Source organism: Cololabis saira, chromosome 16 (genome assembly GCF_033807715.1).
Source record: "Cololabis saira isolate AMF1-May2022 chromosome 16, fColSai1.1, whole genome shotgun sequence".
NCBI lineage: Eukaryota > Metazoa > Chordata > Actinopteri > Beloniformes > Belonidae > Cololabis > Cololabis saira.
This window is the reverse complement of record NC_084602.1, coordinates 16,127,654-16,155,346: the sequence shown is the minus strand read 5'-3', so window position 1 is coordinate 16,155,346 and position 27,693 is coordinate 16,127,654. Positions and strand designations below refer to the sequence as shown.

At 46.8% G+C, this 27,693-nt stretch overlaps 1 protein-coding gene across 3 annotated transcripts; it reads left to right on the top strand.

Annotated features, from left to right (window-relative positions):
- The first annotated feature begins 1,617 nt into the window (after nt 1-1,617).
- ttbk2a (tau tubulin kinase 2a) lies at nt 1,618-27,693 on the top strand. Of its 3 annotated transcripts, none has more exons than XM_061742986.1 (16): nt 1,618-1,866; nt 5,281-5,441; nt 7,271-7,418; nt 12,197-12,270; nt 12,388-12,528; nt 12,833-12,937; nt 14,731-14,796; nt 14,870-14,962; nt 15,048-15,173; nt 15,335-15,492; nt 15,582-15,789; nt 16,700-16,914; nt 16,997-17,534; nt 19,023-19,250; nt 20,047-21,032; nt 22,470-27,693. In XM_061742986.1, the coding sequence occupies exons 2-16, from the start codon at nt 5,373-5,375 to the stop codon at nt 22,966-22,968; spliced, it is 3,654 nt and encodes a 1,217-aa protein (XP_061598970.1). In that variant the 5' UTR covers nt 1,618-1,866; nt 5,281-5,372; the 3' UTR covers nt 22,969-27,693. The 3 variants fall into 3 exon arrangements, with proteins under 3 accessions (XP_061598970.1, XP_061598969.1, XP_061598971.1); XM_061742985.1 differs by having other exon boundaries at nt 18,906-19,250; XM_061742987.1 differs by lacking the exon at nt 19,023-19,250.

Here is a 27,693-nt window from a genome sequence, read left to right as displayed (position 1 = left end):
GACATTTATGTAATCAAATGTAATTGAAGTTAAAAACGTTTTTTTTAAGTTGATATATTCTGTAACTTAAAAAAAAGGGAATTCAAAAAAATATGTATTTATTTATGAGAAAATATCTTTTAATATAAAACAAAATCCAGGTCCTGTCATATGTGATATGTCACTCCTCCTGGGAAAAGTCAGTTACACTGCTGCGACGACAGCATTGAAGCAGAAGAGTACTGTGTGGTTTAAGAGCAACTTAAGCTACGTTAGAGATAACATCTTTTTCTGAGTTGTCCCATACATTTTTCAACGAGATGATGCAGTCACATTCTGCACGTGTTACAAAGGCACGACTGAGGAAAAGGAGAATAGGGGTAATGGACTGGCCTGCTTGCAGGGCTGACGTGAAACTGGTGAAAATTTTTTGCTTTAAAAAATAAAATACAGCAACAGTAGTCTTTGTACTTTTCTGAACTATATTAGTATTAGCGTTTGTTAGTGTTAATAGTATCAAAATGCCAATGATGCACGGTGATAAAAGCATTGCTGTCCCATGTTTTTTGCAATGTTTTGAAATGCAAGAATGGATGTATATTAATACTGAAATCACGCTGGTTCAAAATGAAATAAATTAGGACATGAAATATGTAATAATAATGGATACCTATGGAGGAAATGTTTATTGAATTAGATTTTTTTTTTCAAATTCAATGCATTTAGACTGTTAGTTCTCAATGTGACTGGCTACTGACTCACCACTCGTCCTTTGATACACAAATTACTTATAAATTAATTATGTATCTGATTTTAAGTTTTTGATATGAATGAAGAACCTTAACTTTTTTAGTATTTGGTGTGATATTGTAAACTGTGAGACTGAGTATAAGCACGTAAATACTGTAGTAACATAGTTTTTAAGCACTTATATGTTAGTACTCTTTTTATTCTGTTTCCCAGATGATTCTCCTTTCTGCTTTTGAAATTAAAATCAGAAATCATTCATCCCAAATCAAAAGGTGAGTCTTTCCCATCATCTACGTTTACGTTTTATATGCAATAATAAAAATAATGATAATAATGATGATGATGATGATGATGATGATGATGATGATGATGATGATGATGATGATGATGATGATGATGATGATGATGATGATGATGATGATAAATTACTCTTGCAGGTGTCCTAAAACAAAACATCACATTTATAAACTTATTTCCAACAATATTGTTAATCTTCGTCACCGTGCTGTACTTGCAGACGCCGTCTTTGGCCCAATGTCGCCCCCTAGCGGTCTTCATGGCTAACTGTCTTTTTTTGCGGCCGCGTTCCAAATCGAAGAGATTATATACCCTCACCACAACTGACCTCGTTTTACAGTTGAAAAAAACTATAAACAAATCCAAATCTTCGTGCTTGTATCTATTTCCATGTCCATTTATTTATTCGGGATAAAAATTGCAGCTGCAAAGAAATCAAAACAAACGCAGTGTACTGCGCCTGCGCGGACCGGCCGCTTCAAAAGAAATCCTCCGGAATCCGTCAACGCGACTCGCGAATCCCCCTTGCGCGCGGCCGAGCTGTTGCGAGGGGCGACGGGGTCGGGGGCGCGCACGCAGGAAGGCTGGCTGTCGGAGCGGCGTCACGGATCCGCAGCGACAGAGATGCTGAGGTGACAGCTCAGGGAGAAAAGGGACGATCTCTGGCGCATATTCCTCCTCCGCGTCTCCACCGCCGGAGCTCATTCCCGGGGACGGATCCACCCCCACCATCTTATCCGCCATGGCTCTCCAGCTGATATTGTCTCATTATGCAGAGGATCTGTTCTAACCACACCCGGCTCTTCTTGTGGACCGATCCCTGGCGGCGCAGACCCCGAGGTAAGACCCCCCTTCTCCTCCACCACCGCATCTGCGTGCATGCGGGGCTTTCTCATCCCTCAGTAATATACAGCCTGCGTGGCCTGCTGTGTGCACGGCCAGCGTGCGTGGACGCGCCTCAGTAAAGCCTGAATTATGGTCTGCGTTACAGCGACGCAGAGCCTACGGCGTAGGTTCTGCGTAGGGCCTGCGTCGGTGTGACGCGGGACCATAAATCAGCCTTAAATCTGCTGTGGCAGCCAGAGCAGCTCGCCACGCAACAGCCGGGGCGGCCAAGCCGCTCATGCTGCGGGTCTGCGGCATGACAGCTGCGCTGCAGCCGGCTCCTGTCGCATCCTGCACAATCCCTGTTTTCTCTGGTTGTTTTTTTTCTTCTTTTTTACTCACGTGGCTCTTAAAATCACGAGCAAATGCATCATTGTTGCCAACAAGAGTCAGTAGCCAGTCACATTGAGAACTAACAGTCTAAATGCATTGAATTTGTAAAAAAAATCAAATTCAAATAAACATTTCCTCCATAGGTATCCATTATTATTACATATTTCATGTCCTAATTTATTTCATTTTGAACAAGCGTGATTTCCGTATTAATATACATCCATTCTTGCATTTCAAAACATTGCAAAAAACATGGGACAGTAATGCTTTTATCACCGTGCATCATTGGCATTTCTATACTATTAACACTAATAGATGCTAATACTAATATAGTTCAGAAAAGTACAAAGACTACTGTTGCTGTATTTGTATTTTATTTTTTAAAGCAAAAAATTCTTACCAGTTTCTCAGGCCAAAAGCAGGCCAGTCCATTACCCCTACTCTCCTTTTCCTCAGTCATGCCTTTGTAACACGTGCAGAATGTGACTGCATCATCTCATTGAAAAATGTATGGGACAACTCAGAAAAAGATGTTAGGAGGATGAGACCCGAAGGGTTGGCCAACCCTTCGGGTCTCATCCTCCAGTTTCCTTCAGTCCATAATCTGAGTGTGGAGGGCCTATGGAGGGGATGGTGATGGAGGGGGGTGGAGGGGGGCTGGCTCCTCTCCAGGTTCCTGCCAGACACCTCATCCAGCTGCCTCCCCAACTAGGCCACTCCTGGATTACACGCCAAAGAAAGCAAACTGGCTGCAAGTGCGGGCAGATTGTCATGATTCCGCCCCCCCCCCCACTGGACCAAGAGGGCAGAGGTGAGGCCGAGCTGCAGTCAGCATGACAGCAGCTCTGCAGCAGCACCGGTCGCCCTGGAAACGGCGGGGTCAGGAAGCGTGATTCATGATGAAGGAGGAGAGGATGGATGTCATGCGTGGAGCTGATTTATAGTTATGTGTTGTGAGTTCTATGAATGATGAGGATGATGGTGATGAGGAGGAAGAGGAGGAGCAGCTGTTAGATTATAGTCACAGTGTGAGTTTGTGTTGTGTGTGTTAGGGTTCAACTCTTCTGCTATTTCACACACTTTTTGGCTGTTTTCAACTCAGATTTCTTACCATTTTATTTCAAAGGGAGCTTTTACAAAATATATATTTATTGATCAGTCTCTCTAAATATTTTCTATAATATAGTGACCATGAGGTTATCTTGAATTTATGGTTCAACTTAATGACAACATTTACAGCAGGAAGCTCATCCCTCATTGGTTACTCATTGTCAGAATAACCAGACAGATTTTAGCACTCATTTGAACAAAACTTCCTTTTTCTTGTAGTTAATGCAGAAATGAAAGGTTCAGACGTGTAAATGTCCAAGAAATCCTAATATACTTACCAACTGGCTGTTTTCAGCTGATTGTTTTATTATTGTTGATGTTGTGTTTGTTTGTTTAGTGAAACGCCTTTACAACTGCTGTGTAGGGTTTGATCGATTATATAAAAATTGATTAATTTCGAGTATATCTCTAGGCGTAAAAGGGTTGCACCATCATCATCTCTTTTGTCATTATCCAATTTTGAATCTTAAAATATATATATTTTTAGGTGTTTTTACCAGACACATCTTGTAAAATAGTCCTTTTTTTCAAAATCACTGACAGTAAATTGTGGATATATGATCTAAACCTGGCAATGGTTGTAAATAACATGATGCTTCACCCTTTTTTTAGTTTTATTTTGAAAACACGAAATTGTGTGTAAATTACCATCTATGTTTACAAGTGAAGTCATGTCAACTTTTAATTTTTAATACTGATAATAACAATAATAATAATAATTGTAAACAGTAATAATAATTTTGATGGTGTGATTTTTAGATCCTAGTCAGTCATAGGAGGTTGAGGGTTCTGCGGGTTATTATGGCTGTTCCTGGGACTGCTCTCTTCTGGACCCGGATCTCTGACGTTGGTCCCGGGATCTGCTGGACCCCCCTCCCAGCTTGGAGGACGCAGCTCCAAATGCTCCAACTACACTGCTGTCTCCAACCTTCCAGATCTGCTCCATCTTTCCCTTCAACCCTGGAAAATTCTCCAGTTTCTCGTGTTCCTTCTTCTTGACGTTGCTGTCGCCTGGGATTACCACGGCAACCACCACCACTGCTCTCTTCTCGAGTTTGTCCGGTTGGTCTGGAAGTCACAGGATCTTTGCTCTTTCATCTCAGCATCTCCCTCATTATGGCCTTCTTGTTGTCTGGATCATGCACTCAAGTAGTGTTTTGAAGGCTTGTTGCATAACTGTTACAGAGCCGAGCTTGTTTGTGAGCGTTTGAAGACAGAGGCAAGGAAGTTACCAGCACACTCGCTCCGGAGGAATGCTCATCTGTGACACAGATGTTGTATAATGCAGGAGCGCAGGGAGCTTGTACAAGGGAAACACCAATTAAACCCCTTGGTTGTATACAAGGGTTTGCTGTTTTTCTGTTTATATAAAAATTCCTTCCATAAAGTTGTTTTATAGGCATTTTTTTGAAGCAAAAAGTTATATTAGTGCACACTAAAAGAGTTTTGGTTTGTAGTCCTGCATGAGTTTGTCTGGTTGGTCTGAGACAAACAAGCAAATGATTTAATATGTATTTCTAAACCTTTAAAAAGGTCAATCAGAGCATTTATTCAAAATAATTCACATGAATGTGAAGTCATGCAGAAGATACTGTGTTTGCATCAAAGTTCAAATCCTTCGCTTTCATGCAGAGAGGAATATTGACTTAGAAATCCAACACTGATGAAATGTTTTAGTAATTTAAGACACGCATCTTTTGCTGGGGAGTTTGTCTAGAAAGACAACTGCTGGCAGCAGCTGTGGCAGCTGCACAGACGGTTGAGTTTCAGAAAACCTGGCAGCTTGACTTTGCCCCTCGCGTTTGGGTCTCACTAAAAGAGTCATGCGTTCAGGACCGTGGCGCTTCGCCCAAGTGTAGCGGGGCCTGAATGGCCGGTTCAGCTGGTTGCTTTCATCGCTTGGTGTCTCTCTCCGACTTGCTGCAGGGTTCTCCGTCTGGTTCCAAATGCCCGGCCCAGTGTGAGGCTGCCGGTCGAGGGGAAGCAGTGAGGGGAACCGTCCCTGCTCCACAGACGGGATGAGCGGGGGAGCAGAGGAAGCTGACATCCTAAGCGTGCTCTCCCTGGTTAAGGACCGATGGAAAGTGGTAAGTGGCGTGTTTTTCCAGCAACAATAGGCAGCGTGTTTGTGCGGCCCCTGTCACTGACTATCCCTGGAACCACCAACAACAAACTCTTTGTTCGTCACACATTGCCTGACAGTTCCCTTGCCTTTTTTTCCTCACCTACTTTATTTTTTTGCTTTTAAGAATTTGGGGTCATGTCTCTCTGTCCAGGTTGCGCTGCTGCAGTAGATCCAAAAATAGCCTGCATAACTATTTGTGGCTGTGCAGCATGCCGTAGGCAGCAGCAGCAGCAGCAGCAGCAGCAGCAGCAGCAGCGCCTCTCACCGCTCCATAACTCCCGTTGCCGTGCCTGCCGGGTCCCCTGTGAGGCTGTTATATTCCTAACTGGCATCCTGGCACCACTTCCTGTCTCCTAAGTAGCCGAGTTACATAAAGACGCTGCTGCAGCTTAATCCCATGACTTTTAGCTCTGAGTGCAACACAGAAATCTCCGAGTGAGCACAGAGGACAGTGAAGGACACACAGGGACTTAAGGGAAATGAAAGCTCTGATAGAGCTGGGAGGTAAGAGGGTAAAGACACGCTGGCCCCCAGGGGGACAGAGAAAGGGAAAAAAAGGTCTTGCCACCCACATTTACAGGAACAACAAAGATAGAAAAAGTAAAAATGTTCAGCACAGATTCACAGCGCATGACACACATATAATTTTAAGCCTTCATCTTCATGAAAACTTTTGACATTTCGCTTGCGTTTTTGACCTTTAAATGGGTAAAATAAACACATATTTAATTCACAACAGAAAGAAAAAAATGTCAAATGTTGGATATTTTTGTATTTCATGAAGAATATTACCATATTTTGAATTTGATGGCAGAAAATGCTGAAAAATTAGGTTTATTGGCAACAAATCAGTGGCATAACTGGTTATGTTGGAAAAAAAAGACCCTCTTGAAAAGGTAGAGTCGCTCAGATGGGCAGAGGTTCAGGAATCTGTAAAAAAAAAAACCCATCAAAAGACGTCAAGAATTAGAAGAAATCTCTGTGCTCTTGGGACAAGGTAAAAACATCCGCTGGATGCTTGTTATCCCTGGAGCCTCAGGCCACACAGCCTTAATGAATCTTTAATGGAAATCACTGCAGGGGCTCAGGAACACTTCCTAAAGTCATAAGAACACAGCTTGCCATGTCATAGACGAGTGCAGGTTAAAGCTCAAAGATGGAGCCTATACATTTTTAAATGAGCTAAAGCTTTTTCAAGATGGAGCGACGTGAAAGAAACAGCTCAAACCCATCCGGGTTCCCCAGTTCTAAAACAAAGCCCAACATCTATAATCTGGATTAACATAACCAGATAACCTGTCAATCCACACACCTTCATGTTGCTAACTTAATAACTCTGACCACATTTTTTGAAACATAAGCAGCTAGATTGAATCTATAGGTGTGATTTTGGTAGTTGAAGAGTGTCATAAGTGAACGGGCCTGTGAACCCTTGCTTTCCATCTTCTGTCTGCCTTGCAGGGCGGCTGCAGCCTGGCTGTGAGCATGTGAATTCACACTGTCAGATTTATTTAATGTGCAAAAACAACCGGAAACAAAACACGGCTTCTGTCAAATCTGATTTAATCAAACATTTTCTTTATTTATTATGCAGAAGTAATGGCCGCTGGTTAATGTGAATAGTACAATATTAATTAATTAGCAATCAAATAGAAATATGGACTTTGTATCGGCATTCTATCTATGTAAATATGCCTTCTTTTTTTCTTTCTTGCAGTTTCCAAGCTCTAAAATGTAACTATTTTTGTAGCTGTTTCAAATGTTTAAACTGCATTCATCATCTTTCCCCAGTTGAAGAAGATCGGGGGTGGCGGGTTTGGGGAAATCTACGAGGCCCAGGACCTGCTGACACGGGCCAGCGTGGCCCTGAAGGTGGAGTCGGCCCAGCAGCCCAAACAAGTCCTGAAGATGGAGGTCGCCGTGCTGAAGAAGCTCCAGGGTGAGTCCAAATGGATTCAGCGGATTCAGTTACTGGAACTGATCGATATTCTCTGACACAGCGACCTATCGCGTAAGTGCTGAAGAGAAGAGAAACATTTCTGCGGTGAGATTCTCCAGCATCACGGGAAATCTCACGCTCGTAGGAAACATAGGGATAGTCTGTGTTTACTGGTGGAAGACGCAGAAGCTTGTTTTACGTCAATATTCCCGGGTAAACGAACACTAATGTTTCTGCTGCAAATTGCTTTTGTGCAATTTTTCCGATCGAGCTTCAAAGTTTCAAATGAAACAGGCAAAATGCTCTTACTTGGATATGACCAGTGTCAGAGGAACAGGATCAGTACAAGAGAGGAGGAGGAGGATGTATACTGGTACTCCAGTGGAGGAGGAGGTGGTTGTATACTGGTACTCCAGTAGAGGAGGTGGTTGTATACTGGTACTCCAGTGGAGGAGGAGGTGGTTGTATACTGGTACTCCAGTGGAGGAGGTGGTGGTTGTATACTGGTACTCCAGTAGAAGAGGTGGTTGTATACTGGTACTCCAGTAGAGGAGGTGGTTGTATACTGGTACTCCAGTAGAGGAGGTGGTTGTATACTGGTACTCCAGTGGAGGTGGTGGTTGTATACTGGTACTCCAGTGGAGGAAGTGGTTGTATACTGGTACTCCAGTAGAGGAGGTGGTTGTATACCGGTACTCCAGTAGCGAGGTGGTGGTTGTATACTGGTACTCCAGTGGAGGAGGTGGTTGTATACTGGTACTCCAGTAGCGAGGTGGTGGTTGTATACTGGTACTCCAGTGGAGGAGGTGGTTGTATACTGGTACTCCAGTGGAGGGGGAGGTGGTTGTATACTGGTACTCCAGTGGAGGTGGTGGTTGTATACTGGTACTCCAGTGGAGGAGGTGGTTGTATACTGGTACTCCAGTGGAGGAGGAGGTGGTTGTATACTGGTACTCCAGTGGAGGATGAGGTGGTTGTATACTGGTACTCCAGTGGAGGATGAGGTGGTTGTATACTGGTACTCCAGTGGAGGAGGTGGTTGTATACTGGTACTCCAGTGGAGGAGGAGGTGGTTGTATACTGGTACTCCAGTGGAGGAGGTGGTTGTATACTGGTACTCCAGTGGAGGAGGTGGTTGTATACTGGTACTCCAGTAGAGGAGGTGGTTGTATACTGGTACTCCAGTAGAGGAGGTGGTTGCATACTGGTACTCCAGTGGAGGAGGTGGTTGTATACTGGTACTCCAGTGGAGGATGAGGTGGTTGTATACTGGTACTCCAGTGGAGGATGAGGTGGTTGTATACTGGTACTCCAGTGGAGGAGGTGGTTGTATACTGGTACTCCAGTGGAGGAGGAGGTGGTTGTATACTGGTACTCCAGTGGAGGAGGTGGTTGTATACTGGTACTCCAGTGGAGGAGGTGGTTGTATACTGGTACTCCAGTGGAGGATGAGGTGGTTGTATACTGGTACTCCAGCAGAGGAGGTGGTTGTATACTGGTACTCCAGCAGAGGAGGTGGTTGTATACTGGTACTCCAGTGGGGGGGGGGGGGGGGGGGGGGGGGTGGTTGTATACTGGTACTCCAGAGGAGGAGGTGGTTGTATACTGGTACTCCAGTGGAGGAGGTGGTTGTATACTGGTACTCCAGTGGAGGAGGAGGTGGTTGTATACTGGTACTCCAGTGGAGGAGGTGGTTGTATACTGGTACTCCAGTGGAGGAGGTGGTTGTATACTGGTACTCCAGTGGAGGAGGTGGTTGTATACTGGTACTCCAGTAGAGGAGGTGGTTGTATACTGGTACTCCAGTAGAGGAGGTGGTTGTATACTGGTACTCCAGTAGAGGAGGTGGTTGTATACTGGTACTCCAGTAGAGGAGGTGGTTGTATACTGGTACTCCAGTGGAGGAGGAGGTGGTTGTATACTGGTACTCCAGTGGAGGAGGTGGTTGTATACTGGTACTCCAGTGGAGGAGGTGGTTGTATACTGGTACTCCAGTAGAGGAGGTGGTTGTATACTGGTACTCCAGTAGAGGAGGTGGTTGTATACTGGTACTCCAGTGGAGGAGGTGGTTGTATACTGGTACTCCAGTGGAGGAGGTGGTTGTATACTGGTACTCCAGTGGAGGAGGTGGTGGTTGTATACTGGTACTCCAGTAGAGGAGATGGTTGTATACTGGTACTCCAGTGGAGGAGGAGGTGGTTGTATACTGGTACTCCAGTGGAGGAGGAGATGGTTGTATACTGGTACTCCAGTGGAGGAGGTGGTTGTATACTGGTACTCCAGTGGAGGAGGTGGTTGTATACTGGTACTCCAGTGGAGGAGGTGGTTGTATACTGGTACTCCAGTGGAGGAGGTGGTTGTATACTGGTACTCCAGTGGAGGAGGAGGTGGTTGTATACTGGTACTCCAGTGGAGGAGGTGGTTGTATACTGGTACTCCAGTAGAGGAGGTGGTTGTATACTGGTACTCCAGTGGAGGAGGAGGTTGTATACTGGTACTCCAGTAGAGGAGGTGGTTGTATACTGGTACTCCAGTGGAGGAGGTGGTTGTATACTGGTACTCCAGTGGAGGAGGTGGTTGTATACTGGTACTCCAGTGGAGGAGGTGGTTGTATACTGGTACTCCGGCGGAGGAGGAGGTTGTATACTGGTACTCCAGTGGAGGAGGAGGTGGTTGTATACTGGTACTCCAGTGGAGGAGGTGGTTGTATACTGGTACTCCAGTAGAGGAGGTGGTTGTATACTGGTACTCCAGTAGAGGAGGTGGTTGTATACTGGTACTCCAGTGGAGGAGGAGGTTGTATACTGGTACTCCAGTGGAGGAGGTGGTTGTATACTGGTACTCCAGTAGAGGAGGTGGTTGTATACTGGTACTCCAGTGGAGGAGGAGGTTGTATACTGGTACTCCAGTAGAGGAGGTGGTTGTATACTGGTACTCCAGTGGAGGAGGTGGTTGTATACTGGTACTCCAGTGGAGGAGGTGGTTGTATACTGGTACTCCAGTGGAGGAGGTGGTTGTATACTGGTACTCCGGCGGAGGAGGAGGTTGTATACTGGTACTCCAGTGGAGGAGGAGGTGGTTGTATACTGGTACTCCAGTGGAGGAGGTGGTTGTATACTGGTACTCCAGTAGAGGAGGTGGTTGTATACTGGTACTCCAGTAGAGGAGGTGGTTGTATACTGGTACTCCAGTAGAGGAGGTGGTTGTATACTGGTACTCCAGTAGAGGAGGTGGTTGTATACTGGTACTCCAGTGGAGGAGGTGGTTGTATACTGGTACTCCAGTGGAGGAGGTGGTTGTATACTGGTACTCCAGTGGAGGAGGAGGTGGTTGTATACTGGTACTCCAGTGGAGGAGGTGGTTGTATACTGGTACTCCAGTGGAGGAGGAGGTTGTATACTGGTACTCCAGTAGAGGAGGTGGTTGTATACTGGTACTCCAGTAGAGGAGGTGGTTGTATACTGGTACTCCAGTAGAGGAGGTGGTTGTATACTGGTACTCCAGTGGAGGGGGAGGTGGTTGTATACTGGTACTCCAGTGGAGGAGGTGGTTGTATACTGGTACTCCAGTAGAGGAGGTGGTTGTATACTGGTACTCCAGTAGAGGAGGTGGTTGTATACTGGTACTCCAGTAGAGGAGGTGGTTGTATACTGGTACTCCAGTGGAGGAGGAGGTGGTTGTATACTGGTACTCCAATGGAGGAGGTGGTAGTATACTGGTACTCCAGTGGAGGAGGAGGTGGTTGTATACTGGTACTCCAGTGGAGGATGAGGTGGTTGTATACTGGTACTCCAGTGGATGAGGTGGTTGTATACTGGTACTCGAGTGGAGGAGGTGGTTGTATACTGGTACTCCAGTAGAGGAGGTGGTTGTATACTGGTACTCCAGTAGAGGAGGTGGTTGTATACTGGTACTCCAGTGGAGGAGGAGGTGGTTGTATACTGGTACTCCAGTGGAGGAGGTGGTTGTATACTGGTACTCCGGCGGAGGGGGAGGTGGTTGTATACTGGTACTCCAGTGGAGGAGGTGGTTGTATACTGGTACTCACTGTTACTACTTTCTCCTTCATCTTCCTTCCTGCCTTTTAACCAACAAGCCCTTTTTTCATTCATCACTCTGAGAATAAAATCAATGACCTGGGATTATGTTAGCGTTCTAATGGCCTCGGCCTGGTTCTTCATTTCCCTGAAGGAGCCAGCATGTAACCTGAGACAGACTGAACTCCACCCCTTCCCCCAACCCCCAACCACCCGCCCAAACATTGTCCTCTTGTCAAGAGTAAACATAGACAGGCGACCTTTAATGGGTCATACTGTTCTCATGTACAATCTAACGCAGCCTTGAATAATCTGGTGGCAGTGGAATAAACAAAGTGACTGTGTTTATAACCTGGAGGTCGTGTTGCCGTTTGGCTTTTGAAGGGCTTCGGGGCGTGGCTGCGGCCAACCTGCCGATGCAGCAATGTCCTGTGAGACTGGACAACGCATGTTCCCACACACTCACACACACTTACACACACACACGCAAACACACAGGGGTGTTTCCATACATTTGTTGACCTGCTGTTGCAGGATGAAGCCTATAAATCAGCGGTATGTACGTGCAGGAGTAGCTGGCGATAAAAGGGAAGGGAGCCATAGTAACTGACAAGGAAGCAAATTACAGACACTCATCTCATCATGAGTCACATGACCGGACGTCATAATGGGTGATGCAGCCGATGACAGATGAAACGTCCTGAAACTGATTTGTCATCTTTTTTTTTTTTGTCTCTTCAGGTAAAGATCACGTGTGTCGTTTCGTGGGATGCGGCCGCAACGAACGCTTCAACTACATGGTGATGGAGCTTCAGGTGAGTCATGCTATGAACTGTCATGTCACTACTTTGAAAAGGCTTATCTAGGATGGCCAGTTCGAGGGGTTTGAGTCACACTCAGTGGACTGACACATCTTTCTCATGTTCTTTTAGGGTCGAAACCTGGCAGACCTGAGGAGGAGTATGACCCGGGGAACATTCAGCATCAGCACCACCCTGCGCCTGGGGCGCCAGATCCTGCAAGCCATAGAGAGCATCCACTCCGTCGGCTTCCTGCATCGTGACATCAAACCGGTGCGCCTCGCAGTGCAGTTTATTACCGAGCACTTAATGTTCTCTTGCTGAGCCGTTTGCAATCCCGGCGTTTCTAATAGTGGCCTACGGTATTGTCGCTGATGCAGTTTCTTTCAGGACTGCTGACTTACAGTAAGGCAGCTCAGCATGAGAGTTGGTGAAATGCCCAAAACTAACTGAGTGTAGATAGTGTTTGCCTTCAGAGCTGCTCTGCGGGGCCCATGTATATCACCTCAGAGCTGTGTGGATAGAAAAAAAAAGGCTGTTACATTTCTTTCTTCCATGTCTTTTGTTTCTGCCTTAGTCCAATTTTGCCATGGGCCGCTTCCCCAGCACCTGCCGGACCTGCTACATGCTGGACTTTGGTTTGGCCCGCCAGTACACCAACTCTTGCCAGGAAGTCCGACCTGTAAGTGGTCTCCAGACTGCGCTTAAAGCTGTACATCAAACGTCTGAGTGAAGTCCTGTGTTTGGTTTCGGTTTGCTGGGCTCGTGCTGGAGCCAGTTCACCACCGGTTCGACTGGAAGGTTTTAAGGACGAATTTAATTCTCCCCGAGCGCCGAACCACTGCAGAGCCATCGTTACGTCTCTTTCAGTGTCTTTGAATTTCAAAGTTACTCATTCAGGAAAACAACAACCCCTGGCCTGTACGGAAACATGTTCATGTAGCACCAAGGTGCAAGAAGGACACAGATCCCAGAGTTTATCTTAAAAAAAGATTTGGCTTTCTTCAACTCTAATTCCCATGGCAACCAAAAAACCCCCCCAAAAACATCCGTGCCAGACAGTTTTTATATTCTTCTCTTTTGAATCGAGCACACTAAAGGCCTACAGAGGCTCTTTATAAAATATAATACAGTATTCAATGTGTTTTAATCACCGCTGCCTCGTCAAATTTGTTTGCCCTTCCGTCAGGAACCAAAGTGTCCTCCTCCAGTCTCGTCCTTGGACCGCTGCTGCTCGATTTATGAGCAAAAGAACCGGCTCTGAGCTGAGCTGTTGCTCTGAACGAACCCTGGACATGTGGTCATCTTTACTAGGTCGTTAAAATTTGTGACAATAGGGGCATAAAAGTAGTTTTTTAATGTTGTAAACCAAATAAAGAGTTAATAAACGGCGATCGGGATGAGATCTTAAAGCAGCACTATATAACTTTTCCACCTTGATATAATATTTCTAGAGTCATTGTGATGATACATCAACTTCCAACAGGTTTAATGACACCTCTGTCATGGTCTGAGGGGTCTGTATCACCTTCACTGGCACTATGTAACTTTGAGGTGGATGGTAGGAACCCTGCCACACTAAAAAACTACAAATGTTTACGGCTTCGACTGCTTTACGGCATACGTCACTTCCCCCTCCTTCCCGATTCTTAGTCGAGACGAAAGCTGGGTGGGACGTGGAGCGCAGAGCTCAGGAGAAGCTGGTGTTGAGCTAAATGCGGAGCTGTTATCATGGCCGAAGCAGCGAAAAAAAACGAAGAAAATAAAAGTTTTATCAGAGGAGGCGCAAAAAGAAAGCGGGAGAGTAACAAGCTAAATGCCCGGACAAGAATAAACATTGGCCCGGCGTTCAATCAGTGGCGTGAGCTGAAAGACGAGGAGGGATGTACAATAAAATTGAATAGAATTACAGCACTAGAGGAAAGAATGCAATTCAAAGAAAATGTATAGAACATTTCTAGTATTTTTCCTGAGAACTGTAAAATTGTGCAGGGCTGATCTGCAAAATATAAGGAATGGGCATTCAGTTATTCACAGAACATTATCTCGCTGAAACAGGACAGGGGGGCGGGGGTGACTTCACTAATAAAACCAAGTTGAACTTAGTGATTTTCAACATCGTCATATTATATTGTTTAGACAAAAATACATACGGTACATTACCTCTTCGCTATCCATCCTGCAAACGGCCGCTGAAAACAGAAAAGTAATTTTGAAAGTCCGTCCCGTCTTATTTCCTTCACTATCAAAACAAATGCACGCGACGGGAGATCAGGATCTTTCCGGCAGTATGCGCTGGTGCTCATGGGAAATGTAGTGTTCTTTCTGGTAAAGCACTACCGCTTTTGTCCAAAGGAGCCGCCAAACTCAACAAAAGCTGAAAGTTACATTGTGCTGTTTTAAGTTTTTGAAGGATTTACACATATGTGAATGTTAGAGTTAATCTTTATTTCCATATGCATCTTTATTTGTCAGCCTCGGCCGGTGGCCGGGTTCAGAGGAACGGTCCGCTACGCGTCCGTCAATGCCCACAAGAATAAGGTACATACTCTGTTTCCACATCTTTCCCTTTTTTATTCTTTCGAATCAACTCACCGTTTGCGTAACTCTGCAGGAGATGGGTCGTCATGACGACCTGTGGTCCCTCTACTACATGCTGGTGGAGTTTCTGGTCGGTCAGCTGCCGTGGAGGAAGATCAAAGACAAAGTAAGCAGGACTGAGAACTAAACTCGTCTGCTTGTTCTCGCGTCTGGAAGCGATGCAACAGATGTGTACTTTTCTTCACTCTCAGGAACAAGTGGGGAAGCTGAAGGACACGTACGACCACCGTCTGATGCTCAAGAACCTGCCGGCGGAGTTCGGCGTGTTTCTGGAGCACATTTCCACCCTGGACTACTTCACCAAGCCCGACTACCAGGTGATGCTGCCTGTAGTTTCAGATTTATTTTACGTAGACGTGAGGGAGATTGTGCATGAAAAAGCTTGGAGGAGGGTTCTCAAGTGATTATGTGCATCGTTGCGCACAAAAAAACATTTCTGTTGACTCTGTGGAACTTGAATGTTTCTGTGTTGTTGCAGCTGCTGATGTCAGTGTTCGAAAACAGCATGAAAACCTACAACGTGGTGGAGAACGACCCCTACGACTGGGAGCGGACCAGCACAGACGGCACTCTGTCCATCAGCGCCAGCGCCACCACGCCGCAGCATCACACCCGCCTCACTCCGGCTCACATGGGGTACGTCTGGCGGGAGTCGCCTGCAGCCGTGTATCCACTCCCTCGCGGTTAAACCTCAAACATGACGTTTTCATTTTCTGTTGCCGCAGGATGGCGAATGCCTCCATAATCCCCGGCGACCTAATGAAGGAGAACACGGACGAGGTGCTGCAGGACGAGCAGCTCAGCGACGTGGAGAATAACCCTGCTCCTGACCGGATGCCGGGCTCTCCGCTGCATCCGCATCGCAACCAGGAGGCCGACGTCTGGGAGGAGCTGGATCGCAACCGCAACCGCATCCGGTCGTCAGTCTGGAAGGTGCAGAGAATTGGACCGGGGATGGGGGGGTTGGGGGATTTGATGTTTAAAGTACCAGGATGTGAAACTTTATTGAAAAGTGATCAAATAATGGCACTTTTCCACTAGTACCTACTCGGCTCTACTCATCTTAGCTTGGTTCGACTCAACTTGGCCTGGTTTCTTTTCCATAACAATTCAGCAACTGGAGCAGAAGTAGGAGGTTGGAGCGAAGCTGCTGTGACGTATTTGATTGTGTGATCTATACGAAGAAGACAACAACACTAAAGATGTAGAACCTGGAGGAGATGATATATGTGCTGCTGGGTCTGTGGTTTGTGTTTGATATCAAGATGTCAAATCAAGATATAAAAATGAGAGTGAGAGAAGCTTCAAGCAGCAACGCTTTTTAATTTTTTTTTTAGTTTGTCTCGGCGCTGCTAAAAAGTCTGTTGGTAGCCGCGAGCAGCTATGAAGTGACAGAGCTCCTGGTAGATCTGGTCGTTCCTTATCGCCCGTCTACATACCTTTTTAATTCTCTCCTCAGCTCAACCTCTCTCCCAGGTTTAGGAACATCTGCACCTCAGAGTTGGATCATGAAACAGACTTCTGCGCTGCCATTGCCTGTAGAATAAAATTAACAAGAAGCTGCTGTCAGAGTCGCTCTTTCGCTGATGTCACATCCTGACTCAGACGTTCAATTGGCCAACCCACTGACCAATCGGTGGCCTGTAGTGTGATGACTTCAGATACAGCCCGACTCAGTCGCTTAGAACCTCAGCAGAGTAGTTACAGAAAAGTATCTACTCAGCACGTTAGACCCCTAGTGGGAAAGCGCCAAACCGAGTGGAGGCGAGCCGAGCCGGGCTAGTGGAAAAGCGCCAAAAGCTACATGCAGAAGTTTCATCATCACCAAATATCTGTCCCACAGGGGGGAACGGAGGAGGAACACGGCAACAACCAGGGAAACCCGGGACACCAGAGTCCCTACGCGGGGCCGAGCCTGGGCTCCCCCGTCAAGGAGGCGGGGGCTGCAGACCGGGACGGCCCTCTGCTGAGGAAGCTCCGCAACATCCACAGCTTTGACCTGGAGAGGCGGCTGGGCCTGGACTCCAAGCTCAGCCCGGAGCGGTTCCTGGATCCCTGGTGGGCCGACACGCACATCCAAACACATTCATTCCCCTGCAGGTTCCTGCAGGAGCTGATTTGTTGCATTGGTTTTTCTCAGTTCGGGGAAGCAGCAGCTCGGCCCGCAGCACCAGGACAGGGAGGCGGCCGTCATCCCCATAACTCAGGGTCAGGCCGTGACCGCCGGGGAGCGCCCCGACAGAGTCTGGCACTACGACGAGGAGTTCCTGTCCGGTTCTCCGAAGCCGGCTTCCCCTGGATCTCTGGATCAGGGAGAGGGGGCGGCCAGCAGTGGGGGGTTCGTGGCCCTCAATCTGAGCTCCGGGAGGCAGGACGTTGACTCAAAGGAGTGGGTGATGGTGGAGCGGCCCGGCGGCTCCCCGGGGGCCAAGGCCGCCACCAGCCCTTCGGAGGAGGACGAGGAGCCGGAGGTGCTCCAGCCGGAGGGGCAGTCCCCCGGCTGGGAAAAGCTCACCCCGAGCCCCAGCGCTGCCAAAGCTAAGCCCGAGAGCTCAGCCTCCTCCAAGGGGAGCGTCAGAGTGGACAAACTGGAGCTGAGCGTGGGCCCAGCAGGGGCCCTGCCCCCGATCACCCCGACCAGCCCCGCAGAAGCCCTGGCCGAGGGAGTCCTCACCCAGGTAAGCCCCTTCGTTTGAAGAGCACCCTTCAACACGGCATACATGATACTGACCGTAGTCAGCGTTTTACCCAGTTAAAAAGCTGCACAGAGTCAGAGTTCTAGGTCTAGAACGTCACTGCTTCGGTCATTACAGCATTACAGCATTACAGCCGCATCCTGCTGCAGTTAGACCATAAATGTTTTACTTTGGCTCGCTTCTACATTGTGTTTAGCTGTTGAAAAAATATGTAACGTTAGAGAGATATCAGAGCATGGAGCAAGAGAGCGTTTGGCTTCAGAGTTTGATTTCATTTGCCTTCGATATCATGCCTAACTTGAATCTTTTTTGCATTTTTTTGTTTGTTTGTTGTTTTCCAAAGTATATTTTTGTTTGCTTAGTTTAAATATTTGGTTACTTTGCTGTTCATATCCCCCCACCCCCCTCCAAAAAACAGCCCACGTGGTCCAGATCTATGTTTCTAGGGTTAAACATGGACGGTTTAAGCACTTATCGCCCCTCACCCCCCCCTCACTTCCACAACCAGAACGATCTGAACACACTACCTTCCCAAAAACATCCATCTTCTCCCCATTCCTTCTTTTTTTGAGTCTTAAGAGCGCACCCAGGTTTCCTTTACGGTCCTTTTTATCACTTTAAGGCCCCGAAACAGCCGAGCATCCCGCCACCCGCCACATCCAGACGCTTTTTACCACCTCACCTCCACCTCTATGGATCCAAATCAGGGCCAAAAGTTTTGCTAATTTGAAAATAAAATTTGAACCTGAAAATTATTTTTTACAGTTTCAATTTTATTTATTTCAGTTTCAAATCTTTTTATTTCAGTTTCAAATCTTTTTATTTCAGTTTCAAATCTTTTTTTCAGTTTCAAATCTTTTTTTCTTCAGTTTCACGTCTTTTTTTTCAGTTTCAAAATTTTTTTTCAGGTTCAGACTTTTGGCCCCAATCTGGCGTGGGGGGCGTGGCATCAACTGAGAGGGGCCTTCTCTGTTATGCTGTCACTCATGATGCCACGCCCCTCTCAGTTGATGCCACGCCCCCCACGCTAGATCGGGGCCAAAAGTATGAACCTGAAAAAAAAATTTGAAACTGAAAAAAAAAGACGTGAAACTGAAAAAAAAAGATTTGAAACTGAAAAAAAGATTTGAAACTGAAATAAAAAGATTTGAAACTGAAAAAAAGATCTGATACTGAAAAAAATAAAATTGAAACTGTAAAAAAGAATTTTCAGGTTCAAATTTTATTTTCAAATTAGCAAAACTTTTGGCCTTGATTTGGCTCCATACACCTCCATCTTCTTTACTCCCTCACCGATCTCACAACCCCTTCCTGTCTCCACCTTTCATTTCCCCCCCCCCCCCCGTCTCTTAGCTCCCCACCTCTCCTCCGTCTCTGCCCGAGGAGGTCATGGTCCGGACATCCAGCCCCGTCCCTCTGCGCTCCCCCAGCCCTCACACCCTCCTGACCACCCTGTCGGACCCCCTGCAGCAGCGCCGGCCCTGCAGCATGAGGCGCAGCCAGTCGGCCGACCAGCAGCCGCAGCGGGAGCGGCCCTCCTCCTCCTCCTCCTCCTGCCACGCCCCCCTCCCTCTGCCACCGAGCCCCGGCCCCGCCGCCCGCTCGCCCAGCCGCCGGAGGCTGCCGGCCATCCCCGCCGGCGCCGCCAACGCCAAGTTCCCCTCTGTCATACGCATCACCCGCGCTCAGCTCCAGCAGGTGATGAGTCCGTCACCGTCACCGTGGAAACCCCACGCCTCCATTCTGCTTCCTCCACGCCGTCTTTTTTCATCCTCCTTTCTTTCTTTTTTTTCTTTTTGAGTTGCTGGTTTTTTAGCTTCTTTGTTCATTTGTCTCGTTTGTTGTGTTGCTGTGAGGCAGCTCGCTCCAGAACCCGCCAAGGGCATTGTTGCAGCCAGGGTCAGAGCATGTGTCCTACGTAAACCTTTGTGTCTGGACATGTGTAGTTGTCATGTGACTAGCGGGCGCGTGTTTGTCTGATTGTGGCATGTGTGTTTTGGAATGTGGAGTCATGACTACAGGTTGCATGGTCTCTTTTGTTTCAGATCGTCTTTGTCCTCTCCATCTTTCTCTTCCTCTCTCTCTCCCTGTATTTGTTCCTCACCCTCTCTTCGCTGAAGCCCCCTGCCAAGTTGCGTGAACGTTTCCTGTCCTACTTGCCGGTTTAGTACTCTCAGCTTGACCGGCACTGCCCTAGCACTTGTGTGATTCGGTCTAATAATGGTAGCTATGGTATTGCATGCTGTTGCCAAACTAATCACCATTTATTAGCCCATTTTATAAAAAAAATTCCTCTCTGTTCCTCTCTTGCTGCAGATCTACAGCACAACCCGACATGTTGTGGTCTATCAGCAACAGACCTTTCTTTGACAATCAGAATTTCATTTCCACTCCGGTGCGTTTTGCTTTAAGTAACACTTGTGTGTCTTTCTCTCCCCTCCCATCTGCCTCCCTCCTCCTCCTCCTCCTCCTCCTCCCCTACTCCTCCCTCCAGCTGACGGCTCAGCGGCCCTCTGGGCTCTCCTCTCATTCAGGGTCGGACACTGCTCCGCAGCTCCTCCTGCTGGAGAAGCGTGGCGACGCTGATGCTGATGCTGATGCTGAGGCTGAGGCTCAGCAGATCCAGGAGCGCACTGTGGACATCAGCTCCCCCCAGGATCTGGGCCCCACCCGTCCGGGGACCCCGACCGACCCCCTGGCCGAGGCCGCGCTCAACGGAGACAGCCAGACTAGAGCTCAAAGCCCCGTGCCAACGCGCGTGTCCTCGCCCCGCTCGCCGCGCTCTCCCCCACTACGCTCGCCATCCTCCCCTCGCTCCCCTCACTCCCCTCACTCCCCACGCAGCCCCGTTTTTGCCAACGGCCGCTTTTCACCTCCCGTTATCAGCCAAAAGGATTTGTGCAACGCAGCCCCCCCCAAGCTGAGAGACGCTGACCACGACTCCAGCCCAACCCTCTGCGCCCCAGAGCCCCAGCTGGACGAGGAGAAGGCCGGGGATGATGCAAACCTGGCCCCGAAACGCGTCACGGGGCCAGACTCCTCCTCCTCCCGCAGGGACCCCAGTCGCAGGCAAAGCCGCATCCCCATCCTGGAGCCCTCCAGCCTGCTGGACCCCCCGCCTCCAGGATCCGCTAAGGAGAAGCTGTTTCAGAAAAGGGCCACCCACCACGGCCCGGCGCCCTCTCCCACGGCCTCGCCGTCCCTCTCGGACAGGCGCGGCCCCGCCGTGGCGTCCCTGGCCCGGGACCCGCTCTCCTCCGCCTCCGACCGCTCCCAGGACGAGGACTCTCTCATGGGCTCCCGGTCGGACCGCCAGGGAGACGATGGGCTGTCCCTCTCCTCCTCCTCCAGCCCGTTGTCCCGCAAGAGCAGGATCCCCCGTCCCATCCAGGCAGCCGCCTCCGCCGAGCAGCTGCCCGGCCACTTCCTGCCCTGCCCGCCGCCCGGGAGGCCTCCCTGTCGACCCCCAGTGGAGGGCAGGTAAGCTGGACGATTTGCTGTGTGTCTCATCTAGAGCTTTTGTTTTTGGAGAGCTCGACCCAGCCGTCACCACATGTAACCATGAGTATGTTGTCATGGTTACGTGTCGTAAAGTGCCAGAATTACTGTCCCTGAAACAGCTCAGCATCAAACAATTTGATCAATTCAGTCTAATCGAGTGCAACAGGATGCCACGAATGATTGGAAATATTACACTATGAGCTTCGTGACTAAGGCCAAGTTAAGAATTAGATTCAGATTCAGACGACTTCATTAATCCCTTCGGGAAATTGACATCTCCATCTCACTCAGCACTGTCATATACAAGAACCAAGAAAGGAGAAATAAAACACCCCATAAACCAACACCCACATAAAAGATTATCATATATGAATATGAAAGAAATAAAAAAAGTGCATATACGCGTGTGCGTGTACCGGAAACATGTATAATATAACAATACTTATATATAGAATATATGTGTGTGTGTGTGTGTGTGTGTGTGTGTGTGTGTGTGTGTGTGTGTGTGTGTGTGTGTGTGTGTGTGTGTGTGTGTGTGTGTGTGTGTGTGTGTGTGTGTGTGTGTGTGTCTGTACACACACACACACATGTATATGTGTATGTATGATAGTAATAATATATATATGATATAGGGCTGGGCGATTTTGGACAAAAATAAAATCCTGATTTTTTTTTTCTCTGAAAACCCGATTTTCGATTTCGATTTTTTTGGTAAAACTACAAAAGACAATGGAATAAATTGTTTCAAATATTTTATCTTTATTTTTAAAGAAAAATAGCAAACAAATTTCCCTATTGGGAATGAAGTGCAATTGAAAGATACTGTAAATCCTCCTTGAGTTTAGCAAAGTGACAACATTTACAATCTCTACAAAGATGACTAGACGAGCTCTGTCTGTAATGCAGTCAGCTCTCTTTTTCTTTTCCAGCTATATGAAAAAGAACTGACGACCTTCTTACAAATCCCGATGGCACGATCAATCTGTGGGTCCTTCACGCTTTTCTCTCTATAAAAAGAGTTATAGAAGAAACAAAAAACTGTGACATCACATTGCCTTGTGCTTAAATTGTGCTAAATTGTGTGAGAGGAAAATCGATTTTCCGATTTTCCTTTTTTTAACATCGTCTTCATTAATAAATCCGATTTAGATTTAAAATCGATTAATCGCACAGCCCTAATATGATATATACAATATATAACAATTAAATATATAAGTAATACAAAAGCCAAAAAGACAGATCATATGATAGTAAAGTAATAATTGCAGTATATAATTTTACTCAGAATCCTATAGTTATACTGTATAATAGTAGATAATTGTTCTGATGATGTCACTGGTTGATGGGCTGCTGTTAAGTACCGGTATGCTGTGTGTCCTTCTGGTTTGTATCTAACACCTTCCTCCTTGAACCCAGGCTCAGGCGGTACCGCATCAGGGTGGGCAGCGCCGGGGACTCGGACCTGCTGTCCTGCCTGGCCCAGCTGATGCACGGCTCCCGCGGCTCGCCGCACCACCACCGCTCCTCCACCCAGCACGGGGGCTCCAGGACGGGCGTGTGCAGCCTGACCAGCTCCCCCCACCACCACCGCAGCTCCAGCGGCTCCCCGCGCAGCTCCTCGTCCCTGCAGCGCTCCGTCAGCTCCTCGCCCTCCCGCCACGAGCACCGGGGCGGAGGAGGAGGAGGAGGAGGTGGAGGAGGAGAACGAGGAGAACGAGGAGGAGGGGGGGGCTGCCTGGGCCTGGGCCGCAGCCACTCTCCTCCCAGCTTCTCGGGCTCGCCGCCGCCGCGCCGCTTCTACCTCCACCACCAGGAGACCTGCTGCAGCCGGCAGGCCCGCGCCACGCCCTTCCACCTGACCCGAGGGAAGGGCTGCAGCCGGGAGGGCAAGTGCTCCAGCAAGCTGAGCAGATAGTCGCCCGGCCGGGAGGAGGCGTCGCCATAGAAGAAGAGGAGGAGGAAGACTCCGGCAGAAAGGATGCAAGCCAGAGTCTTCCTGCAAAGTCAGAAAAGTGTTTCCCTTTTATGCTGAGATTTACAAAGCTTCTCCTCGTTCTCGTCACCCTGTGGTTGCACACAGGGCGTCTCTGTCATGTATGTGCCCCAGCTTTCATGCACTGATTTAGTTTTGCTCTTTTAGGAAGCAGTGTTAAAAAAAACTGACAAAAAAAAAAAAAAAAAAAAACGGAGCTAGAAAAATTTAGATTTCCTTCTTTTTCCTTTTAGACGACAACATCTTCTTCTATTACATTAGTCTCTCAATGAAAGAGCCAGAGGATAAATCAGGGTTGCTTCTAGCTTTTCTGGGGACCGGGGGGAGGGGGGCTCGCAACCCTTTAATATGATCTTTGCCATTGCATTTATCTGTTACATCTTAAAGAGCAAATGGGCCAGACTTGTTCATTATAAGTTTAAATTCAAGTCGGGTTCACAAAATAAAGCGAGTGACCCAACGTAAGTTTTGCTGAGACTACTTTAAATAACACGATGGTGTAAAATACCATTGGAAAAAACTATATGAATTTGCAAAACAGAAAGAAAAAAGCTCTTTAAGACCATAAAAGTGCTTCACATTCTTGCTTGTTTAGTTCTCAACAAATAAGGACAGCTTGTTTTATTCCTCCACAGATTTAGTGTAGTGCATATTTCGGGGAGTCCTTTGTAGAGAAATGGAGAACATCATATTGGTCCGGCCAGCCATACCAAGTCGAATCGTAAAAAACTGGGTCTGGTACAGCTGCCGTTCACAGCCACCGGTACAAAACGTACCGAGCCGGTCGCAATGAAGGAGGATTGGCTTTGATTTGATGAAGCACTCAAGAGCAACAATTAAAAACAACAGAGTGCATACGAAATGCAAAAACGTTACTGCAAAACGTTCCTACCCCCACCACACGTCTGTTGTCGATACTTGTCAGGCTGTTGCTCTTCGTGCCTCATTTCTTGATGGTTTTTCTATCCAACAACATTGAGAGTCAGTTTCTTCTGCATCTGTTGATACCGAATAAACCTGACTGATTCTTTGTAAGAATTGAGGAAAAGAATAATAATGGCTGGCCAGGCTGATGTCTTACCTGCGTGATGAGCATCATGAGTTGAGAAAAAATGTCATTTTCATCTTTTTTGTGTCTGCGTCCTGTTGCAAGTGTGACTACAGCTCCAACTAGTGAAGCCACCAAGCATATATATATATATATATATATATATATTGCCAGTATTAATGCACTTGAACCATACTGATGGAATATCAGTGTAGCTGATCCCGTCTCAGTAGAATAGCTTCTTGTTTTTTTGAGGTTGCAGAATTATTTCCCGCTGAACCGAGCTGCTCTTTGCAGTTTTGTTGAGATGTTAGTGTTAGCGCTCTCCTCTCTCCTGTACATGAGTACATGACCGTTCATGAGGACGTGTGGCTTTTAAGTCCCTCTTGGATTAAAGTGTTTCATTAATCGAAGGGGTCACCCGAGGTCACCCCCTTTATACAATCAGTCGCGTCCGGCGTGAGGACACGCCCCTTTTTTGTGCCTACTGTGATGCTGAGAGAAAGTCGCAACGAAGCGCTCGAACCGGGCAAATACAGGCGAGGTCAGGCGAGGTCCGGCATCTGCGGAGCGGCAGCAGTAACCGGAAACGATGTACGAGCGATGTACAGACGTGGATGTTTATCTCAGCGCGTGCCTTGGCACTTCGGGCAGCTCGACGATTCACTCTGGTGTGTTTCATAATTAGAAAAACAAGGAGCCGGAAGCAGACTTTTGTGCCAGCAGCTCCGAGACAACCCATCTCATCAATATTCGTCTCTCTCTGTAGATATAGTAGCAAGGCAAGACGTTTTGTAAATAAAACTCAGTTTGAGCAAGAGTAGCTATTATTGTAGTTTTGAAAGAAAAAAAAAGAAAAAAAGGAAACACACACGAGGGGGACGTTTCCCGTTTCGGCTGTCCTGTGTCGGTGCCAGGTCAGCGTGCGAGATAAACTTTGAACTAATGTGAATTCCAGACCTCAGATGGAGTTCATGTGTACATATATTTCCATGTTCCAGCTCCATGCCTCAGCGTTTTCATTTCTCCCGGGTTGGAGGACGTTTCAGAGTATTGTTTTAGCTTAGTTGAGAGTCCTCCGTTAAAGTCTCCTCCACAGCCAACCACGTCCGACATCTCCTGCTATTGAGATGACTACAGCTCCTTCGCTCGCATGCTCAACAGAAAACACATCTGAATGGGCTCCTGAACAAAAAGCTGCATGAGACAGTGCTTCATGCGCTGTGTGTTGCTGGGAAATTAACTTCTTTTTTTTTTTTTTTTTTTTTGTTTAGCATCATTGTGGAGGAGAATCTTGTGGTTTTAAGGTCTCCTGTTGAGGAAAACTACACAATTTTCTGTGAAATGGATCTAGTACCCCTCATATTCACAGCCATTTCCCTGGTACGAAATGTACTGAGCCAATTGCAACGTGGCAGGAGTGGGCCTTATATTATGTTTCATTAAGAACAGCCAGGATGGCCATTACGCCTTCAGTCAGCAGCATAACCAACAACAATCTTTCACTGGCGGTCCAACATCACTGCGGGACATGTTGGATGTCATTGTTGATACTTTTCTGGTCCTCTCTCCGCTCTATGTCACATGCTTCATTTCTCTAATTGATTGCATGTCTATCCAACGGCGTTTGTGTCCATTGGGACTCCCCCTGTCAATCAAAGTTGAATCCAGAGAAACCAGACTAATTCTTTGCGTCCATTAGGAGAAGAACACTGCACTAATATTTGGCTGTAACATTATTTTCTAACTCATGCAGAGTTAGATTGCATTTATTTTTTGTTATGGTCTCACTTAAGTCTTGCTTTAGGAGAGTTGGATCTGCATGTAAAGTCCTCTCTAGCACATCTCACAGATTCTTGATTGATTTAAGGTCTCTGTTGTGGCCAATCTATGTGTGTGAAAAGGATGTCTTATGCTCATCTGGACGATGAATCCTGGTGTATTGGATTAGGCCGATGCCATTAAATAAAAATAATAACTATCGATGAAATAACCTGGTCATTCAGATTGTATACTCAGGTAGTCAGCTGACCGGATCATAAAACTGGCCCCAAATGTTGAAGCCTCATTGATCTTCTATTTGGATTTCACTAAATGTTTAAGATTGTTTCGGCCACATTTCTTCCTGAAAGGTGACGTTTCACCACTTACCTTGTAGGTTTTAATAAAGTCTTGGGCACTTATTAACTGAAATTCATTAAGTCCATCGATCTGATCTAAGTCGACCCTCAGAAACACGTGACGGAACGAGAAGCTCCTCAACCGCCTGGCAGGTGTCAATCACTGCAGTACTTTTCTATAGGGATGCTTTTTTGGGGGGGTTTCTGTTGCTTTTTTTGACCAGGCGGTGTTTTAAGACCAATTTTTGCAGACAGAGTTGCAGCTGGGGAGACGTGGCACAGACCCGCTGCTTCGCAGATGTGAAATGTGCTTGCTTTGTTCAGCTCTGGCCGGTCCAGCCTCACACAGCACCTCCGATGACTCATCCCCAAGGCAGACAGCGTTCAGTCAGTCAACCGCCTTAATACCGTCTCTTCTCTGCCCCTCTCTGCACAGCGAGGGATGACTGAGCCTTGTCTGTGCTGCAGATGCGCTACGAGGCCAAGCCCTCCCTTTGTAGACGGCTGTCGTGGCCGTGAGCGTGGTCCATGGAGCATTCGTTGATTGACAGGTGGAACATTTGGTGAATTTCAGGGCGCGTCGTTCAAGGTGCGTCGGTTTATTAGTCGTGTTATAACTGTGCTCTCAAAAAGTCAGGGCTGAGCTGAGGTTTGCAGATTTTAAGAACTCCTAAGCTTTTAAACTTCACAACACTATCGTGCAGATTTTAATATACATATAAATGTATACCTTTAAGATAATCCGACTAATATTTGCATAAAAAAACAGTATTGTCAAAGCATAAGTCGTATTCTAACTGGCTCAGATAAAAAGGGAGGAAAAGACACTAAACAGCGCTGCTGGTTTACAAGATAATCAGATTTCTTTATGTTTTATTTATTTATTAAATTATTATTATTATTATTATTGCACATTAGTGGTGTGTAGCTGTAGTTTTAGTGCTGCTTTCCAGATTAGATTTTCTTTGTCACGTTTGAAAGCGGCTGTCATATTTGTAGTAGCTCGTTCAGAAACCCCCAGACCAACAGAACAAAGTCGAGCTCTTTCGTTTTATATCCAAATGTGAAATGGGAACTAACAAAAGCTTTGCAGTCCACTTGTACACGTCTCATGCCATGATATGGAATTCCTTCGTAATAACCTATGAATACTTGACAGAAGTTTATTTATTGTGACATTTGCCCATCAACCGTTTTGACTTCAGCTGTCAGGATTTTTTAATGTTTGATATTTTTTGTGTTGTAATGTATTTTATGGTTTTGAAATGTAACTGTACAGTCTCAAGGAAGGAATGTAACAAGTGGCAGTTTTGCATTGTATATACCTGTAATTATTTATGTTTATTTTATCATTTGTACCATATCAATGCCTTGTACAGTGGTTTTTATTTTCTTTTTTTCGTTTTGAAATTATTTTGTATTTTATTTTTATAAACTGGTTATGAATAAAATACTCATTCCGCATGCAGACAATGACAA